Below are 22,036 nucleotides of genomic sequence, written 5' to 3'. Positions count from 1 at the left end.
TTCTCACGAATTATCATACATATTAATAAAGAAATTTGTTTGTTATTTGAAATAACACGTGTTACGTATATTTCTATATAGTAACTTTTTTTAATGTATACAATAATACTAAACATACTTGGTGTACATCGTACACAACTTCTTTTTCTTGAAAAATATAAAAACAATTGACAAAGAAAATAAAAACTATACGAGTGAAAACGTTTTTACTCGAGTGTGTATCTCTAAAATCAATCGAAAAAAAAGATCGGCGACAATGTTTACATTAAAGAAATGAAATATGTGTTACTAGGTACACTCATTTTAAAAAAAAAAAACGAAGGGAATAATAAATATTGTATGTATTCACATCTATGTACATAATGTACCTGACTTGCTTCGAGTGTACTTTAGTTCGGAAAGTCCTGATGTACAGGTAGGAGGAGCCTAAGAACAATAGGGTTTTGTCAATCTTCGAAACCGACCGAAGCTGATTGGTCGAACTCTACCTACTACAAAAATATAAATTTCGAAGGAATTCTGAAAGAGCATTAGTGTTTTTAGAACAGTTCACTTCTTGTGACGCGTTTTTACTTTGATTTCACAAATAAGTAAGAAGAAATAGAAGAGAAGAAATATGCAGTACAACGTAGACAATCGTATGTTCTATTCCGAAAATAATGTTGCTCAATATGAACAACAACAATATCAATGGGAAATGGTGCAACCATCAATATCATCGGTAGAACCTCAAGAAATTAAATTAACAGAAGAAAAATTGACAGAAGTGAATAACAGAAAAAAGTCTTCTTTTTCTTCTTCTTCTTCTTCTTGTAATCAAGGTACGTAGATATAAATTTATTTATTGGTATAATTAAATCTAATTCTGATCTTTATTCTTCTTCGACTTCATTCTTTCTTTTATATCGTTCATTTTAAATCTTAGAAAATTATGATAAACGATATCTCTCTTGTAATCTGGCTATTTTTAACGTGAAAAATTTAATAACATTTTCATTTCAAAAAAAAAAAAAAAAGAACGAAAAAGAGAAAGAGATAAAGACAGAGAGACAGAGAGACAGACAGATAGAGAGAGAGAGAGAGAGAGCGAGAGAGAGAGCGAGAGAGAGAGAGAGAGAGAGAGAGAAGCATCTCTTACGAACTAATGTAACATAATTATCGAAGCTCTTGCACTTGATAAAGCAAAACATTTCTCAAAGGTCGCTCAGCGGGATACCTGTTTACTTGCGAGAAAGTCAATATTTCTACTGACAATGAGTTGTTTGAACATCCCGACATTAGACTCGTGTAAATTGGATGAAATCATTACCCGTGTAAATGGAATCATCTGTTAAAAATGATCTACGAACGAAAGTAACATTCATAAGATCATTGACCTTTCAACCTTGAACAGATAAAAAAAGACAAAAAAAAAAATAACAAATGGACAACAAGAGAGTTAATCATTTTCTTTCGATCATTTTTTTTTTTTTCTTTTTTATTGAAATCTCCGTTTCATTTTCCTCTATATTTTACTATATTTTATTCAAAAGTTTTATATAATGCAACGAGATTAGCCGTCAACCATACATAAGCCGCATACCAATATATATATATCAATATTTTATCTATTTTCTCTCTCTCTCTCTCTCTCTCTCTCTCTCTATCTCTCTTTTTTCTTTTTCTTTTCTTTTTTTGTTTTTTTATCGCTCAAGAAAAAGAAATATTTCGACATCGTTCGTAGCGTTTACTAATCACCTGTTAAGCAATTAGTTGAGAATTTTACCCAAAATTACAATCTCTTTATCGTAGATTTGAGGTTATCTTTTACCATAGCTCAAACTCGGAAATATTTCGAAGTCGTCAATGGATATTTTGAAATTCAATACGAATAACAATATCGTATAGTTAATCTATAACGCGAATCATTTATCTAGCAATTAGACGGAGAAGAACGTACGAGCACACGATCGTCGACTTCGGTAGCTAAGGGGGTAGTAATTCGTCGGCTTGGGTTGTAAGGGTAAGGGAGCTGCTCGTCGGATTATAATGTATCACGAGGAAATGCCTCGTCTTGAGACGGGAGCACTCAATGGACTATTAGGACATCCTGTGGTATAACTCTCGAGTAGCTCGACCATACTGTATTTTGTAACCGATAAACGTGTCATCACTGGACCAAAGTGCTTTATAATCCTACGATTACCTTACGCATGATTTACCTCATCGAATCGTGAATAATATACTAATTCATCGACTTAATCCTCTTATTTCATATTTTATTATGATTAATGATCCATTTCTTTTTCTCAATTGTTTGTATTACGCATTTATTATTATTATTCCGTTTGCTCGATTATATTCGCGATCAGAGAAAAAACAAAAAAAAAAAAAAAAAGAAAAAAAAAAGAAAAAGAAGAAACAAAGAAAGAGAAGAAAGATAGAAAAAAAAAGAACGAGCATAAAAGTTTGTCAGAATATTCTTATATTCTTTAATAAAATAAATTGATTATCTATGAATTATTTAATATTATTGTCATATTACAGAACCAAAGAAACAACGGAAACGAACGAGGACCGCTTATACTAGTTTTCAATTAGTTGAACTTGAAAAGGAATTTCAAAAAGGTCGTTACCTTTGCAGACCGCGAAGAATTGAAATGGCCGAAAATTTATTTTTGACAGAGAGACAAATAAAGATATGGTTTCAAAATCGACGTATGAAACACAAGAAAGAAGAGATACTGAAAAATCCATGTAATACAATACAATACAATGAAGTAAGTGGAAGTTACAAGATGAAGAAAAGCAGGAAAACACGGACTGAAGAAACAATATCTAATCATCAATATATTTTTCCGTCTACCTCCGGAACAACAATTGGTTATCAGCAATCATATCCACCAGCATACATTGAAAATGGATATATGGAAAATGGATATATGGAAAATGGATACATGGAAAATGGAAATATTAATTATATTCAAAATTCTACATATTTCTATGAATCCATGTATCCTCAGGAAAGTTACATATCTCAAATACCAATGGAAAATTATTATTTAAACAACAAATGGCTGCATAGTTCTGACAACGCAACTATACCAACGATAGGTAATAATTGTTTTTATAATTCAACGGGAATTCAATCTATAAACCCGAATGGACCACATGAAAACAATTATTATAATAATATTTGTACATGGTTAACAGAGAGCAATCAGGAGCAATGTGTGCTCAAAACAACAAATGAATTGGAAGCCGCCTTATTAAATGATCTTCAAAATGATCAACATTATGACAACATCCCTCAATTTTTAAATCTATGACATAATAATAAGAATTTTAGAGTTATATATTATACATTATATTTTATCTTATATATTATTTAATTTATATTGCATGTATTGTACATTGTCTATGTTGTATATATTATATGTCTTGTCTTGTATATATTGTATATATTGTGTTTGTGATATGTATTGTATGTTTTTAATGTTTTAATATGTTAATATTATATTTTTATTTTTTATATCGACGTTATTTATTTATTTGTTCCTTGTCTAAATTAAAATTAAAATACTATCTATGTAAAAAAAAAAAAAAAAAAGAAAAAGAGAACAATTTTTCAAATTGAAATTATATCTATAAATGAATGTAAAAAATGTGTTGATTTAAATTATATTTTTTGTTATCTTGTCCGATTTTTAAATGAAAATCTTATTTTACTATTATATTCAAACTTGTAGATATCAAATGATTAGATTTATACGTATATATATTTTATATATATATTATTTTATATATATATATTTTATATATATATATATATAAATGTAAAAGATATTGAAATAAAATAAATTATCTTTTGAAAATCTTACCCATCATCATTCTTACAATATCTTACAATATCATAATGCACGTAATATTTAATTCTCTTAATACGAGTATAGTCAAACTCATTAGTAAAACTAAACGTTATCGATAATTATCTTAAAATTATCCAATCAGCACATCTGTCAGCAAATTCGTCAAGTAAATCACGTTTGCGTTAAAACGAGCGAAGAGGTAAGTTCAAAAGAAAAAAATCTTGGTTTACAGTTATGCATGACATGCGTTTAGATTCTCTCACGCGAGTACCGTAAAATCCAGTTGCATTTCCCGCTGATAGGTCGTAGAACGTGTTAGGTTGATAAACGCGTAAAATATTTTAGACTCTTATCTGAACGTTAATAATGTGGTATAAACATCGGCTTCGAGAAAATTAATGGAGAAAACGATAAAGTACATTTATTCTAACCCCTTCCATGAACGGATTAATCGATTAATTAATATAAAATATATCGAAAACTTTTACTTTTCTCGTATGTACATAATGTATATATATATATATATATATTGTAAATTAAAGGCCAGTTGAATATCTTGTTTGTTGGGATTAATAGAAAAAGAAAATTATAGGTATTAAGAAAAATTTTACGAATTCATGCATTAAATATTTTGAAAGTACGAAAAACAAGTACGAATGATTTTTCATTTTTTTTTTCATAATCATTTAATAGATTATTTATGTACATTTAACGATATATAATGTTGATTAGCTATACACGCTAATATATCATTAAATATTAAGTTTAGCTCTATATTCGTTTAATAATTTTTAAATGATTGTTATAATTTTTAGCATATGTTAAATTAAAAAAGATAGAGAATATTTCATAAGAAAAATCATTAAACTTCAGATTTCATCGAAAGTTCGACATTTTATTTCGTACTTTTATAATAATCGATGCATCATAAAATCATGAAAATTATCTTAATATATATTTTTTTCTATTGCTTTTAACAAAAGAGATATTCAACCGAGCCTTAATTTATAATCAATCTGTATTTATATCTGTATGTATGTATATATGTATGTGTATATGTGTATGTGTGTGTGTGTGTATACATCCTGATTAAGCATGAAACGAGGATACACGTTGATAATTTGCATTGCATTTTAATAAGTATATAATCCATATTGATTTTCGATTACTGTTACTAGAAAAAAAAAATCACTTGTATCCGCGTATAATAATTAAATTATTAAAATATGAAGTGGATACGTATTAATCAAAATGATATATCGTATAATTTTTCACTTTATTTTATCATAATAATACATTATACCAAAATAATATACATAACAATACGAACAAATAATAATAGAAATTGGGATAAACTATTATCTCAAATAAATATTTTCTAATTATTTAAAAATTCATTGGAAAAGTACAAAGAGAACGTATGTCAGAAATATAAAAGAAAAAAAGTTATCTAAAGTATATATCATCGTTCATAAGAGATCGAGGAAAAATATTTGAGAACCTTTAAAGCGTATTTGTATTTTGAAACGCGAAGAGACGACGTCGAAGGGAGAGGTGATACGAGAGAACGAAGTACGGAATAACGGGGGTGGTAGTAGTAGTGGTAGTAGCAGTGATGGTAATGGTAGTAGTGATGGTAGTGGTGGTGGTGGCGGTCCTCTAGGTATAAGGGTGGTAGCGAACAGAATGGAGGGGCACACTCGGTGGATGGAAGGAAGGGCGAGGAAGTGGAAGAGGCGAAGAACGGGGAAGGGGAGGGGGGAGCTTGGGTTTCAACCATGATTTCCATTCGCCAGCCATCCATCTTGTTTGAGACTGGAAACTGACAGATAGACGCGGATCCGAGTGCCGGTGACGTGGCAAGTCTTGCACGATATATGTGCGCGTATGTGTGTCCAAGTGAACGCGCGAGCGCTCACACATACATTCTCTTTCTCTCTCTCTTTCTTCCTCCCTCTCTCTCTCTCTCTCTCTCTCTCTCTCTGTATATCTGTATCTACCCGTGTGTAAGTTTAAGTGAGTTACGCGTACCTTGCCATATCTTTGAGCCAACCATCTACCCTCCTCGCTCCCTGTCTACGTGGAAAATACGTTTTCCGTATAGCAAAGCGAGCTCCCTTGGAACATCGCGTTTTAAATTTCTTGCCGTCCATCGCGAACGTCGCACAGTTCCTTCCGTGCTTTCTCTTTCGGTAAAAATCGTTGAGAAAGAGAGAGAGAGAGAGAGAGAGAGAGAGAGAGAGAAAGAGAAAGAGAGAGAGGGAGAGAATGATTCGAAGCGTCATCATTTCTTTATTAAATCGTATTTATGTATTTTATATTTGAATATTTTATTTCAGACCTACATTATGAATTAACAATTCGATATATTTGTTTTTAATGAATATATGTCATAATTAATTAGCAGAATTATTTCTATGAACAATTCTGATCAAATTGAAAAAAAAAAAAAAAAAAAAAAGAAAAGAAAGAAAGAAAGAAATGGTGTTAAAAGTAAACATTTATACGTACCCATTCGATAGAAACTTTACGCATACATATATTATATACGTATATATTCTAGATTTACCAATTTGACATAGGTGCCGTTCGAAAATAAGAAATACTCTTCCGTGTAGTTATATATGAATGTGTAAGATCGATGTATGAGTTAACAGGTATAACTGCATAAACAGCTTTCACCCGGTATACGCTGCGGCTGTTCTACCAATAAATACAATAGATCACGAAACGGACGCTCTAGATCCATACCTGGATCTATGAGCATTTGAATCTGAATCAGACATTTTTCGCCGTTCGGATTTACCGCGAATACATCCAAGAGATATTCCACCTTTATCCCGGATGAATAATGGATGGATAATATTAAAAGAGGTCCCGGCCATTACTCGCATAAGCGAATTTACAAAAATATTTTCTCGAATTATACATCCAAGTAGATATGTAGGTACATAGTTATACAGTTGAAAGTATCGATTACTTCGGTATATAAATTTTTCTAAAACGATCTTTTTGTAATAACCAATTGAATCGAAATGAGACAAAGAGATATAGAAAAAGTTACGAAATTTTCGATAATATGGTGAATTCGAATTCTTCTTCTCTCGAAGAGAGGAGAAATGAAGGGAGTCGGGAAGTGAACCGGTGGGGTCGGTTTCTACAGTTAAAACGTAGAAAAATTGAAATGGGCGAGGCGAAAGAATGAATAAAGATCAGAAGAGAAGAAGAAGAAAAGAACAAGAAGAAGAGGGTCGTCGGCACGTGAAGCGGCAACTTGGTTGCCTTGGCGTGGCCTGGTGTATGAGAGAGATAGAGAGAGAGAGAGAGAGAGAGAGAGAGAGAGAGAGAGAGAGAAAGGGAAAGAGAAAGAGTAAGAGAGAGAGAGAGAGAGAGAGAGAGAGAGAGAGAGAGAGAGAGAGAGAAAGAGAGTGAGCGAGTGATAGAATAAGAGAATGAGAGAGACAGAGAATGAGAGAGAGAGAGAATGAGAGAGAGAGAGAGAGAGAGAGAGAAAGAGAGAGTGAAAGAGACGAAGAAGGAAAGGGGCAGCATGTCCCTGCACGCGAGTGATATTAGGTAGAAACGCATGAACTTTGATATATTCGAGAAGGGGGGGCCTCGAGGCGGTAGAGGTGAATGGCGGAAGCAGAGGGCAGCAGAAGGCGCCATACCGCGGCAAGTATCCGAACTATACGTGACCTGCAACTTTCTGGTAGCATCTTTCCGGCGAAATCGATCTAACAAATCGCTGGCATTAAATTCTCGCTATACTCGCTTCTACTCGGTAAAACGACATCCTCTACCCGAAATTTCCCATCTTTATTCTTTCTCTCTTTTCCAACTTGCTATCTTATGCAAGCATTACTTTCAAAGTACATGCCTCGTCTGTCTCTCATCTTTTGAAATATCTAACATGGAACTTGCAAATAGAAAATCATTTGCAATCATTCCTTTTTTGATCAACTCAATTGCATTTCATTGATTAAAATCCAATTGGAAAAGTGTTAAGTATCATTACCGTTAACATTAGATTTTTTTAATGATAATAATTTGAATCGTATCAAACGATTACAGATACATCAACAAAATCAATCCATGTGTATGAGATAATATAAAAGAAAAAAAAAAAAAAAAATGATTGTACATGGATTAGATATCTCCTACGTAATATTTATTATCCCCGATTTAGAAACTCTAAATGGATAAGATCGTGCTTAGCAACAAGTAGCCCAAGTCTTACGGATTCGCCTAACCACCCACGAATAATTCGTTTCCGTCGAATAGAGACGATCACCCTTAGCGCGACCCTGGAAAAGGGGCTAGGACTTCCTGTGTTATTTCACTGAATAAAATAGATGGCGAATGAGTCGTGTGTTTCTTCTTCCAGTCGAAATGGAATGCACCGAATGTGGTTTACGAAAGAGCTTACAGAAAAGCGAGAAAGTCCGAAGTAAAAGGGTGGGGGGTAAAAGAGACAAAGAGAGAGAGACAGAGAGAGAGAGAGAGAGAGAGAGAGAGAAAGTTGGGAATGAGGAAAGAAGAGGAAAGAAGCGGAAGGCGGAAAACAACGGGAAATAAAGCAGCGGAAGAATCGCGTCGCAGGAAAAAGAATGAGGGCGCTGTCAGCTGGTGGAAATTATTCTGATTATGCTAATTCCGGTTCTGTTCCACTCCTTTACCCAGGCGTCCCCAGCATAGCGGCCTCCCTGCTGCTGTCTGCGCCATCTTTCATGCCTGATATTTATAATATAGGGGCGCCCGCGCAGTTTCAAACTCTTTTTGGCGCCTCTCCACCGCGTTTCGCTTCCTCCCTCAAAATTCAATCCCCGAACCACCATTACCCGTTCGCTATTCTTTCACGCGATACTTACGGAGGAAGAAGATTCCCTCGTTGGTTCCGAGATTTTGCCGAAAGTATTTAAATCGTTTGCATTTGATTTATGAAAATATATATATATAATACTTCGTCGTAATAGGTATTATAAATTTTATTTTCATCGACATATTATATCGAGTTATTTATTATGAAACAATTTAATCATTAGATACTTGATTATTGTAAATGCGTTAAATTTAATAAAAATAAATCAATTCGATGTTTTCTTCTTGATGCTTTTTCTTTTTCTTTTTTTCCTTTCTTTTTTTGTTCTTTTTTTTTTTTTTGTCGAAAGAAAAATCATAGTAAAAATTTCACGTTATATCTATGATATATAATTATTCGTCTTATCTGAAAAATATCTACAATGATGATTTTCTAATCGTCAAAATGTATCCTTTCTTTCTTGCCCTGTGACAAAATTTTCTCCAAAATCGAACGAACGAATGAACGAACGAACGATGAAAAAGAGAAGATGAAGGAAAAAAAGAAAGTAAAAGAGAAAGGAAGGGGTAAGAAGAGGATTTGGTATGTTCGAAAGAAGAAGCTGAAAAGCGAGGACGATCCCTCACGTATCACCGTCACAACGACAACGATGACGACGACAACGACTATGACTACGACTACGACGACGACGACGACGACGACGTCGGCGACGTTTCACTATACCGTTGGCGAGCATCGCGACGCGCGCCACTGTGAACACTTCATTTATTATGCGGTTAGTTATCGCGCCTTTTCGTCTGATTTCCCTGGCAACAATGCGCCGTCAGCGGCGTCAGACAGCTCCCGCCGGTCTTAGGAGGCGTCAGCTTTTCGTCTCTCTTTCTCTTTATATTTCTTTTTACTTTCTCTCTCACGAACGTTTTCTCATCCAGTACTTTAAGTGACACTTCGTGACGACACGCCATACGTCACAGGAGGGTTGCTACCGTACGCTACGTCCCTTATCCCATACCACCGTAGAAAGCATCATTCTGCATCCAAGATCACGTGGATGCATCCACCTTCTCTATCTCTAGCTTTCTCTCTCTCTCTCTCTCTCTCTCTCTCTCTCTGTCTCTCTCCTTCTATCTATTTCTCTATTTCTCTCTATCTCCTTAACTTTCACCTTTTCTCACTTTACATCCTCAAGATTACTTCTTCTCCTCTTTCTATCGTTCTAAAGATTTGAAAAGATTTCTCGAAAAGACTTCTCTTTCCAATTCAAATTTATAACGATTTATTATCTAATATATGATAATAAGAAGTGATCGACGATATTTATATTTTCTTTCGAATACATGAAAAATATTTGAATACAATAGATTATAACAATATCTATTCACGAAAAGTATAATACAATTTCATTGAGAATGATATAAAGAATAGTTAAAAGAGAAATCAAAATTAATCTTCGCGAGAATAATTATGCCTATTTATCTGTGATGATACAAGCGAAAGTATGCTACGTAAGAAGAGAGATCAAGACCAAAAACTCTCCTGAATGTTAGAGAAGAACGTATATTCGTTCGTTCGTCGAAGGGTTGATACAAGGGACAATGGTCGTAAGGCCTCCTGTCAGAAAGACGTTCGCGTTTTGAAAGCTGTCGTCGTAGGTGGTCACGATAAACGTCAACTTTAATTAATCACACAACTATATTATTTCCCGTTTATGGGACCTCCCTATACGGCGTTCCTCTTATCCGTTTCTCCTTTTGGTGACTACTCGATGTGTTTGCTGGAGGTACGTTCGTTGAAGATGCGCTGAGAATGGGGTAGATATATGTATCCTATATATATATATATATATATATATATATATATATATATATATATATGTATATATATATATATATACATATACATATGTATATATGGAAGTTCGAAGAGTAGACGTACACGCCGGATAAATCGTAAGCAACGCACTTTGCCCAGGACGTATATACAAAAGAGGGGCACGAAAGCAAAGCTACGGGCACCTTTACAAACAGGCTTCGTATAAACATGTCAGTCTGGCGAAGCTCGTCTCGAGAAACCGGCCCACGTTCATCCATCACTCTTGCGGAGGCGTCCGTCTCCTCTAGCTTCTCTTCGACCATCTCTCACTCCCTCTCTCTATCTATCTTTTGATAGTTCTCTCTCTTTCTCTCTCTCTCTCTCTCTCTCTTTTTCTCTCGTTTCTCTCGTTTCTCCTTCGCTTCCTACGATTCCGTGTCCTTTACGCGCGTTTTTTACGTCTACGTAAAAAGCGACCAAGGTTTAGCCGATTCCAAGGAGTAAGAGAGAGAGAGAGAGAGAGAGAGAGAGAGAGAGGGAGAGAGAGAGAGATAGTAACGGTGGAATTAATGTTAACGGATTTTTCCTTCCTTCGCTCCGCCGTTACGTTCTTACCCTTTTTCTTTTCCTTCGACGTTTCACCGTCGCGTTTGTCTTTCCGCTTACGTTTCACTTTGTATCCTTTTTTGCTCATCGCAATTTTACATTCCGCTTTTCCTGAACCTCGGCTACTCTACTTACAAGAATAGAATTAAATTACAAGAAGTCAATATAAATGAATTGAATTTTATTTAAATTAATTCAATTTTAACATTGATTTAAATAATTGCATAAATATGATCGAAAATAAAACACACGTGTATACCTTATTTCGTATCAATTTTAATATTATTATTAAATAAATAACGTTCATAATAATTCTATGTGTCGAGATTGTTGTGTTCGTGGGAAAAAAAAAATAAAAGAATAAAAAAAGAAAAAAAGAAAAAAAAAAGAAATAAAAAGGAAAGAGAAAGACAATGGTTAGAAAAAATTATTCATTCTTTAATTCGATATAGGATTCGTACTATTATTTGATCTATATCAAATGTCAATAAAAAGATCAGATTGTAATGTATAGTAATTGTGAAAATAACACTCGTTTATATGCACCTATCGGCGGCGTCGAAAAGTCAATGAGTAATATGACCGGATTATACTATATGCTTTAACAAGGCAAACAATCGATCATATACGCATTAAGACGTATATTTACATATTACTGTTTGCTTAGCTCTTATGTCAAGTTCTGTAGAGTTTACATTGACGATTATAAAAAAAGAAAAAAAAAAAAAGAGAAAAAGAAAACAAAAAAATCCCGATCGATAGAGACTCAACACTGATTTTAATCATTTCCAATTTGTCATCATTGATAAATCATAAAATTTTTTTTTTATCAATTATTAAAAAAAAAAAATAATGTAATTTTTAATAATCTTAAAAATTTCTATTAAAATCTGGACAATCTTTGCTATCGGACAATGTTAGATTATACAAATATTAATAAACTTTTACATATATATATATATAAATATATATATGAATGTTTAAAATCGATTAAAGAAACGAACTAAAGGCATTCAATGAAGGAAGATTTCAGCAAAAGCAGTTCGCGTGAGCAACCATTTTCGGGAAGTACGAAATGACCTACCGTAACTTTTGCAGCGGGCGTGGCGGTCTGCGGAATGAATAGAAAGTACCTTTAATTAAAAAGGAGAAGTTATAGGTCTTGAAGAAGAAAATTACAAACGCATACACAATCACTTTATTTATATTATATCTACTTTGTCCATTGAAATTTCTACATTTACTGAGGGCATCGAATTAAATGAAAATATTAAAATGCAATATCTATTATTTGAGATTCGACAAATCTCATTCTTAACGATCATATGTGAAATTATCATAAGCCCATTATTATAATGATACTTATCAAGTGAGAAGAAAAGAAAAAAAAAAAAGAAAAAGAAAAAGAAAAAATTTGTGTTATTAATCGAAAAAATTTGTCAGGATTCGTCAAGTTTACAGTTGAAATTTCGAATTAACAAACGATATCATCTGAATATTATAACATGGAAATCGTTTAAGGATAAATTTCTCCTTTTCAGAGAATGAGACAGACAGCGATTGACACCTGCCACTTCCCATGACGTTGGCTCATCATCGTCGCTCGATGGAGTAAGGAGGCCAACGACTGCTATCACTGATGAGGTAGCAACGGCTGTTAATTCGCTGATAAGAAATACTGAAGAACTTGCTTTTCCTACTCCCTTTTTACTCCTTCCCTCAAGCTTCGATACTTATTGGTTCCTATCTTGAAGTCGGTGGTGTGGCCCACGGAAGAAAGCCGGAATTACCGCGCCCATCTTTACGAGATATAAACTGCGGTAGGTAATCTGGTCGAAAGAAAAAAAAAAACAAAAAAGAATTTCAACGTACTCGATCGGGATTACATTTACGATTTCGTTAATGATATCACGATGGTGTGGGGGGGGGGTTTCAATGATATATATATATATATATATATGATATTTAAATGAATAAATCATCGAAATAAATCACATTTTTAAAATCATTCGATAATACATTGTTTTTCTTTTTATTTTTGTTTCATTTCTTTTCCTTCTTTTTTATTTCTTTCCTATGATTAAGAGATAATTCATCCATCATATGAGACTATATCTATAAATATAATATTATACTATTGTTATCTTTGATAATTATAGAAGAAATAAATGCGATAGGTCTAATAATTACATTTGAAAAAATATTCCACAAAATGGCTGTTGGTAGGGTTCGAGTAAAGTTATCAATTATTGATCTACCGAAGGAGTAGGAAAAGAAATGAGAAAGAATAAAAGTATAAGTAAAGAGAGAAAGAGAGAGAGAGAGAGAGAGAGAGAGAGAGAGAGAGAGAAAGAGAGAGAGAGTGAGAGAGACAGAAAGAGACTGGATTCGAAGCGAGCTTTAACGAAATCTGGTAATGGGGAGAGATAGGAGTTGAATGAGTAGCGTGGTTTAAGAGGGAAGCTGCGAATCCAAAGAAGAATCTGCGGAAAGAGAAGTACATGCTCGATCGAGGGGTTCGACTAAAAGAAGGAAGGAAGAAAGAAAGAAAGAAAGAAAGGAACGAATGAACGAACGAACGAATGAAGGAACGAAGGTTATCTTCGTAAAGGAAAAAAGGACACGATGGATAAAGAATCTATATGCTATCGTGAACACGGCTTTCCACTGTCGAGAATAAGGAAAATGGTAGGGAAAGCTCGATAGTTCGAAGAAAACTTAAAAGTGAGATTGCACTGGCTATGATTAATGCGATCGTATTACCGAAGGAAGAATTTGCGATCGTACATTTTCCCAAGTTGTCACATAATCGAATTTTCTTCGAGGCATTTAACGATCGGACATTGTTAACTTCTTGTAAAACAAATTCTGACGTATTTAGATACATTTTCGTTCCTTGTTTTTATTCCGTCGTTAATTAGATAGAATCAATTCAATTTAATGAGATGAGGATTAACTTAACAGATTAGATAATATCCGTACGATTAATCTGTTCTATCTCGAGATTAAAAATTTTTATTCGAAAACCTAATCGATCAGTAGGTCTCCTCTCGGCTACATCGGAAAATTACATCGGAAAATAAACAAACGAAAAATAGAGAAATATTAAAAGATATATCGCACGTATTATCAGGAACCATCAGCGCGCGTTTAACATACGAATGATTTTAAACGAGTGGATTCGAGGTAATACCTGTTTATCATCCTGATAATATTGATTTATTCGTATCTCTCTATAAAAAAAAAAAAAGAGGAAGAAAAACAAAAACAAAAACAAAAAAAAAAAGGAAAAAAGAATATGTCTAATATAAAAGATTTTTAAAATGAGTTCCTTCTTGTTGATAGACTCGCATAAAATTCTACGCGTAAGTAGAATCACCCGAAACTTTCGTTCTCTCTTATCGAAGTAGATACGTGACAAGGAATGAGAAATTCGGTACGACTAAGGGAAATAAAATTCGTTCGCGATCGTCGCATGTAATCTCGATGGAAAGAGAGCTCTAAACAAGAGTTTAAAAGAGAGAAAGGGAGAGAAAGAGAGAGAGAGAGAGAGAGAGAGAAATAGAGGGTGAGAAGGGGAAAGAGAGTAGGGAAAAAATGAGATGAGCGGGAAGTAGTATGAGAGGTCAGAGGGAAGTAAAAGAGGTGGGTTTGTGGTAGAAGAAGGAAGGACATACAGAAAGGAGCCGACACGACGATGCCTCTCGATGGGGGGTAAAAGGCGATAAGACGCTGTGAGTAATGAGCAATGCCGCGAGTGATATCAGCTAGGCGAAAACGAGACATTTTTCGCCCTACCGCGACGATGAGAGGACACGACGATGGTTACGCGTTTACTTGAAAGTAAGAAAAAAAAAGAAAGAGCAAGAGCAAGAGAAAAAGAGAGAGAGAGAGAGAGAGAGAGAGAGAGAGAGAGAGAGCTACAAATCAAGTTTTATACCGAAAAAAAGTTCATTATTGGTTCCCCATAAAAAGCTGTAAGAGAGAAAGAGAGAGAGAGAGAGAGAGAGAGAGTGAGAGGAGGAGGAGGGGGAGAGAGGGGGAGAGAGCCATTGGCGTAGGGAGTAAGAATTTCTTTCACAAAGAAGTAAGGTTCAACCAAAAGGGAGAGGATTTTCTCTGGATAGGGAATAGCGAAGGGAGGAAGGGAATACCTTTAAGCATTCTACTCAATTTTTCTCATGGTCCTTGATAACGGATATCTTCGGCATTTACTTTCGAGGAAAACCGAGCGAATGCTTAGACTAGATGAACCTTCGTGAACCTTCGTACTTCATAATGAAACTTCATGATAAACCTTCTTCTCCCTTTCGTCCGATACCTATATAATTGTCTATTCTTTCATTTCTTTTTCTTTTTTTACCTTCAAAAAGTAATAGCTTCTTTTTTCTATCTTGTTTTTTTTTTTTTCGTTTTTTCTTTTTTTTTTTTTTGTTTTTTGTTTTTCCTTCTTTCTTTTTTCCTCAATGTAATAGCCAACAAAAATTTTTCGATATACGAAGAAATGACAAAGGAGAGAAATTTCAAAGAAAAATAAATGATCGTAATGTAATATTATAAATCCGATGCATTGGTATATCTTATTTGAAAAATGATTTTTCAAAAAAAAAAATATCGTCTATTATGAGTTACGTTCGATCGTACGTTTAAAAACGAGAATTGTTTTATGATCGTAATTATGAAAATCCATCTAATCCTTTCTGTCTCTCTCTCTCTCTCTTTCTATCTCGGGCGCGCGCTTTCTCTCTTCCGTATAATCCAAATACAAAGTCGGTCGCAAACACGGAACTAAAAGCGACTCCTTTCTCCCTAACCTCCCTCTTAATATCTTGTATTTTTTCTTTTTTCCTTTCTTTTTTTCTTTCTTTCTTTCTTTCTTTTCGCAGATCATTTATCATATTTTGTTGTCTCTTCAGAGACGCTCCTTTTGTCACCGGAGCGTCTTTATTCTCGGTTAACCGCGGCGGTAGGTAGATCCGAGGACGAACGGATGCGCGTAGGTGGTTCACGCTCGTGGATGAATGTACGAAAGTCCAAGGAACGTTAGCGAAGTGAAAGAGGGGGACTCGTGGGGTTGGATAGGTTGGGCGGTGGGGGTGTGGTGGTGGTTGGGCGGGAGGTGGGGGGGGGGAAGTAAAGAGTGATAGAAAGAGAAAGAACGTAGAAGAGGATGGAACGAGTTTTAATTCCTCGGGCGGTACGTACCTTTGTGTACGGTCCTGCGCTCTTATGTCCTCTTTGAAAAAGCGAATGTGAGATAATGGAACGTAATGTAGCGTGATCCCTCCACTGCTACCTCTCCTGAAGTTGTCGGTGGTTTACCACATCGATTATATACGGTGTCAAGAAAGTAACTATGCCTATGTGGCAAACTCGTTCGTGTTTAAAAATGCTTGAAAATTGTTTTGACGTGAACAATAAGTAATTATTATTATTGTTATATATCGTTATTTTATTTCGAATTAAGATATATCTTTGATATTTTCCATTTCGAAATAATAATTCGCTCGTTGTTAGATATACGATGACACGGAAGACAAAGAAAAATTTATTTTCGATCGATAGATGTAGGATCTACCCTTCGTTATTAAAGAATATCCATGCTTCCTTTTAGCCTATAGAATAGGAAAAGTTCCGCATGTAGGGGGTCTCTTAATGATGCACCGGTTGAATCCCACGAAAGCTCAATTTCATCGTACTGGGTGACCAAAGGGCTAATCATTATGATGTTTCCTTGAAAGAATATAAAAAGAAAAAAAAAGTGAAAGTATATGCTTGCGTACTTGTAATTTTTTTTTTTTTCTTTTTTATGTATTATTCATATAGAAAACAATGTTGTTAAACGTGAAACTTAGGAAAGATGGAGAGTATTGTAGAAGAAGAAAAAAAAAAAAGAAGACAAAAAAATGGATGGATCATTGATAAAAAGAGAAACGCGTAAATCGGTGTATTCACCCTAACTCGCGCCAATAATAATTCTTCAATTCTGACGTAGGTATGGTAAGGGATTACGCGAGGGATGAAATCGGGCGGACGTATCCGTGTCGCGTACAGAGCCGTTCTCGTTCAACTCGAAATCATAATTTTTAATGAAGGCGTTGCGAACTCTGAAAATAATGGTCAACATTTCCTTCTCGTATTATTTTCGCGTGCGCGCCGGGGCACGGGGATTTACGAGAAGCGAATGGAAGCAGAAAATTAACGATTCCTAGGGGGTGGAGACGGTCGAAAGAGGGAAGTTGGTGGCGGAGTGGTGACGGCGTAGGAAGTTTTTCTTAGTATTTTAATATAAATGCGGCTGGTGCGGGCGGACTCCGGACGACTTGGCTATCCCCACCCCCTTTTTCCACCCTTAACCACCCCTAACCACCTTCCCCGTTCTCTTTACCGTGCACCACGGCGGTTGTTTGCGGCAGTTTGTGCCAAGCTAAATGAAGAATGAAGCTGAAATTATTTGGTGGAAAACAGTGAAACAGGATGTGGAAACGACACCGTCTAAATTTACAGGGACCGCTGCATGCGTCGTTGGAGGATGAAGCGAGGAGGTGGTGCAAGCCCGTAGGAGGCCACGCGATGGACGCCGGAGAATTTTTAAACGCTCCTGCACGCTACCGTGCGATTCTGATAAATCGTCGCCGTTTGCTCCCCGATTAAAGTCGAATTACCATTACCTTAGAAGATTTCGTGACTTCTACTTCATTTTCTTTATTTTTTTTTTTTCTTCGTTTCATTATTTTTTTTTTCTCGTTAGTAAGGCTACGTTTATCTATCGCGTATATACGATTTTTTGTTTTACGATTCATCTATTTCACTACGTTGATAATTTCAAAAATTAAGCGAACGTTAAAAAGATAAAAGAATAAAAGAATAAAGAAAATTTACTGAATTACAAAGCACAAGAAATATTTAAGTTTAAGTTAACACCTTGTTTGCTCCTTCTCAGTTCTTCGAATTTACGAGATACGTAACTACGCTTCGTTAACCGTCGCTAAACGTCACAAGTAAATGATAAAGTCAGCATCGCCGTTGAAGTACCATTGCATTAATACGTTCAAGTTCTCGGTTGAACGTTGGAGAAACGTGAAACTGCGATGATTAAAGCGAATAGCAATATCGTTACAGTCAATTTTACTATTACTCGATTCGTTTACCTCGTCTCACACCTCTCTGCGATTACCATCATACCGTATTAAATATTTTCTGTGCGATAATCTTTTTTTGTTCTCCGTGGAAACTGACTAAGTATAAAAACTAAATATAAAAACTAAATATATATATATATATATATATAAAAAAAAAAAAAAAAAAAAAAAAAAAAAAACCATCAACAACTTTATTTTAGTTTATCTAAGAAAAAGTGAACGCTGATATCCAAAGCATGACGTTCTGTTAAAAACAAAAAAAAAACAAAAAAAAAATGAAAAAAAGAATCAAAAGATTCGAAGCTTTCGATATCCTATCCTTATAAAAAAAAGAAAAGAATAAAAAAAAAAAAAAAAAGAAAAAAAAAAAAAAAGAAAGAAAGAAAAATTGATAACGGTGGTCTCGATGGTAAAACTGCCCTCTCGAAAGTACAAAACGTTATAAACGCATATTAAAGAAATGTTCGAGATTAATTTGCAAAGCGAGATCCCTATTGAGGTTCTTACCGGGCGGGCCATTAATCTTATCCACGAGAGAAAAAATTATTTTGTAGAATGTTCAAGGTAATAACAGGGAATCCTGTCGGCGACATGCCTAGGAGGAAGGAGGTCCACGATGCTATTAATTCATGTCTCAAGTTTTCAAGTAAGAAATTAATGTCTCCATACACGATTCCGTCCATATACCCATCTCCTCTTATTCCTTAAGATTACGTGCAACTACTAACGGATCTCCAATTTGTTCCTTAAACTTGTTCGATGTTAAAAACAAAACAAAAAAGAAAAAAAAAAAGAGAAGAAAAAAGATGAACGAAAAAAGAAGGAAGAAACGAAAAAAAAAAGAGTAATATAAAAAAAAAAAAAAAAAGATGAAAAAAACGTTTAATAATAATGTCTTCCTTTTGTATGTAATAACATTGAATTCATCGTGGGTCCCTTTCCTATTGTATTGTATATCCAAATATTTTTTCTTATTTACTTTAAGAGAAAGAAGAAAAAAAAGAAAGATGGAAGAAGAAGACGAAGAAGAAGAAGAAGAATTGTTAATTCCTTCTCATACGTACGTATGAGAATATATGTACGAATCCAGTCGACGCGTATTATAATTCTGAAAATTGGCCATATCTTTTTTGCGACTAAAGCACGAGAAAGGGAGAAAGGGGCGGGGGTGGGTGGAGAGGGGAGGGGGGGGAGGGGAGAGGACGAGAAAAAAATACCAAAAGAAGAAAACCCGAGCATATTAAAAGGATCGTGTATGCATGGTTCGAAAAAAAAGAAAGGTAAAAGAAAGAAAGAAAGAAAAAAAAAAAAAAAAAGAAAAAAGAGAAAAGAAAAGGTAAAAAAAGAAAAAAGAAAAAAAGGAAAGGAAATAAAAAAGCAAGCAACTTTCGCGAATTCTACGTGAATCGGAGTGGTTCGGTCGCGTTGCGGCAGCCGTAACATGCAACCGGTCGTAATAGGGTGAAGGCTCCCTCTTTCTCCCTCCCGCCCTCTATCTATCTCTCTCTCTCTCTCTCTCACTCTCTCTCTCTCTCTCTCATTCATTCACTCACTCACTCTCTCAGTCTTTCCCCCACGAAGAGCTTCGACTTGAGTAATGAGGCGGCGCGTCCTCGACGTTATTAGATCGCCGAAGGAGTTTTTAAGGATGCCCTGGGTCCGACCACGGCCGAATCCACCGCGAAGGATGGGTAATGATACGGCTGGACCTCGTTTCTTATTTGTCAAACGTCAGGCACAAAGACGTTGCCCAGTTGTTTTCGGACGGGGAGGAGGAAGTTCCTGCCCCTCTTCTCGGAATGATAATCTACTTGCAAATGCGAGTGGCCGGACCTGTCTATCTTTCTCTCTCTTTCTCTATCTATCTCTCTCTCTCTCTCTCTCTCTCTCTCTCTCTGACTTTGTCTTTCTTTCATTCTCTTTTGCTTCTTACCATTCGCCACCTTTCTCGTCTTTTGTAATTCGCTTCGTGGAGAGTTCAAAAAGAAGCAGAAAAAGATCGAGACTACTGCCTTCCTCTTTTTCTCCTTTTCTAATCGCCTATATATATATATATATATATATATATATATATATATTTGTTTCTTCTTCTCTCTCTTGTAACTTTTACGTCTATTACGTAATTATCGATAATCACGGAGTTCAGGAGCAAAAAAAAAAAAAAAGAGAGAGAGAGAGAAAGAGAAAAGAAAAGAAAACTAACAACGAGCGGTAAAACCAACCAACTGTTTTCCTCTTCGACGGATTTTACGTAAAACCTACCGTTTTCTTTTCCTTGCTTCTCTTTCTCTCTCTCTCTCTCTCTCTTTCTCTCATTCCGTCTGTTTATCTTTTCTTTTTTCCTCTTCTCCGTTCCGTTCCCTTTTCTTGTTTCTTTCTGCTTTAGAGCAAGCTCACGGAAATATTCTCCCCGCTTTTTGCCGAGTGCGGGGAGACAGATCCGTAATTGCGTGCCGGTTAAAGTCAAGCGGAAGGAAACAGTATGAGAGAGGCGAAGTAAAAGAGGAAAAAAAAAAGAAAGAAAGAAAGAAAGAAAGAACAAAAAGGACGAGGAAAAAAGGAATAGAAAACAAAAAAAAACAAAAAAAAAAAAAACAAAAAAAGAAGATGAAGAAAAAAGGACGAAAAAAAAAGAAAGAAAAGGAAAAAAACTAGTCACGGTTGAAAGTTATCGCGGGAAACTTTTTTTATTCTCCGTCGTTCGCTATGTCGTCCGTCCTTTCGAACGATCGCTGCCTCCCTGCTTGCCTGTCTGCCTGCCTGCCTGCCTGCCTGCCTGCCTGTCTGTCTGTCTGACTGACTGACTGACTGTCGTTCGCAAAAACGCAGATGAAATTTTTCTATCACTCGATTATTTTTAATTTATTATATTGATAAAGTCAAACACAAAATAGAAAAATATCAAATGATAGATCATATAGACGAATTCGTTAAACGATCAATGTAATTATTCATCAAATAGTTATAATTCGATGAGAACAAGATAAACAATAATAACTATTTTCATTTAATTATATATACAATGAATGATAATTTTCGTCATATCATTTTAATAGATATTATGTAAAAATTATATCGGCTTAATGTAATTGCTTCTGAACTTTTTTAAATTCTTCGTACGATCGAGAAAGTAAATAATTGAGCAATAATTATTAGCGTTTGATGTGGCATAAATGAAAGTTAAAAAAAAAAAGAAAAGAAACAAAGAAAAAGAAAGAAAAATAAGAAAAATAAGAAAAATATAACAAAGTCTTATGACGTTTTGCTTGCGAACGAAGTTACAAATTTGTAAAATGAGAGAGAGAGACAGAGAGAGAGAGAGAGAAATAGAGAGAGAGAGAGAGAGAATGAGAACGATCGAATCTCTTTCTTTTCGTTGCAGATAGTTGATTCACCGTTTCACAAAGCAACCAGGAGAAGAATGCAGCGGAAAATAGGCGAGTAGGAACGCTCGTGCGAAAGTCATCGCGGCGTGTCCACGTACGACGTGGTAATTAACTTTAATTGTATCCTACGTACAGAAATACATACACTTCCATAGCACGCTAAGCGTTAACAAATCTAATTTCCTTCCACTGTCGCTTAATGGAACAAAATCGCGTCGCGATTTATCTAAGAGATACCAACCACTCTCGGTTCGTTATTTCGCTCTGAATATCTTTACCTTTATAGAAATCAGAAATTTCTCTTTAACGTTAAACAAATGGAAATATGATAAACTTGAAACGCGTCGATAGGATCGCGTCATTTAACGCGTTTACACGTAATAACAATTAAAATAACATTCCATTGCATTATAAATATTT

The 22,036-nt window shown here is 34.9% G+C and overlaps 1 protein-coding gene and 1 long non-coding RNA gene across 5 annotated transcripts in view; one reads left to right on the top strand and one right to left on the bottom strand.

The window, feature by feature from the left end:
- The window catches only part of LOC124948396 (protein zerknuellt 2-like), a 26,184-nt gene extending 22,806 nt beyond the window's left edge, over positions 1-3,378 (top strand). For 2 of the 4 annotated variants that reach the window (XM_047491949.1, XM_047491950.1), the window contains exon 3: positions 2,527-3,378. In XM_047491949.1, coding sequence (XP_047347905.1) covers positions 2,527-3,308 — 782 coding nt within the window. In that variant the 3' untranslated portion in view covers positions 3,309-3,378. Of the gene's footprint in view, positions 1-393; positions 822-2,526 lie in introns of all 4 variants that reach the window. The other 2 variants (XM_047491948.1, XM_047491947.1) reach the window with 2 other exon arrangements.
- An 8,936-nt stretch (positions 3,379-12,314) lies between these two features.
- LOC124948397 overlaps positions 12,315-22,036 on the bottom strand; it is a 58,848-nt gene continuing 49,126 nt past the window's right edge. Inside the window, exons 2-3 of the long non-coding RNA XR_007100712.1 lie at positions 16,294-16,821; positions 12,315-12,917 (exon numbers count right to left, since the gene is read on the bottom strand). This is a non-coding gene — a long non-coding RNA (uncharacterized LOC124948397). The remainder of the gene's footprint in view (positions 12,918-16,293; positions 16,822-22,036) is intronic.

This window comes from Vespa velutina, chromosome 4, assembly GCF_912470025.1.
Source record: "Vespa velutina chromosome 4, iVesVel2.1, whole genome shotgun sequence".
Taxonomy (NCBI): Eukaryota; Metazoa; Arthropoda; class Insecta; order Hymenoptera; family Vespidae; genus Vespa; species Vespa velutina.
This window is presented reverse-complemented; position numbering and strand designations above follow the sequence as displayed.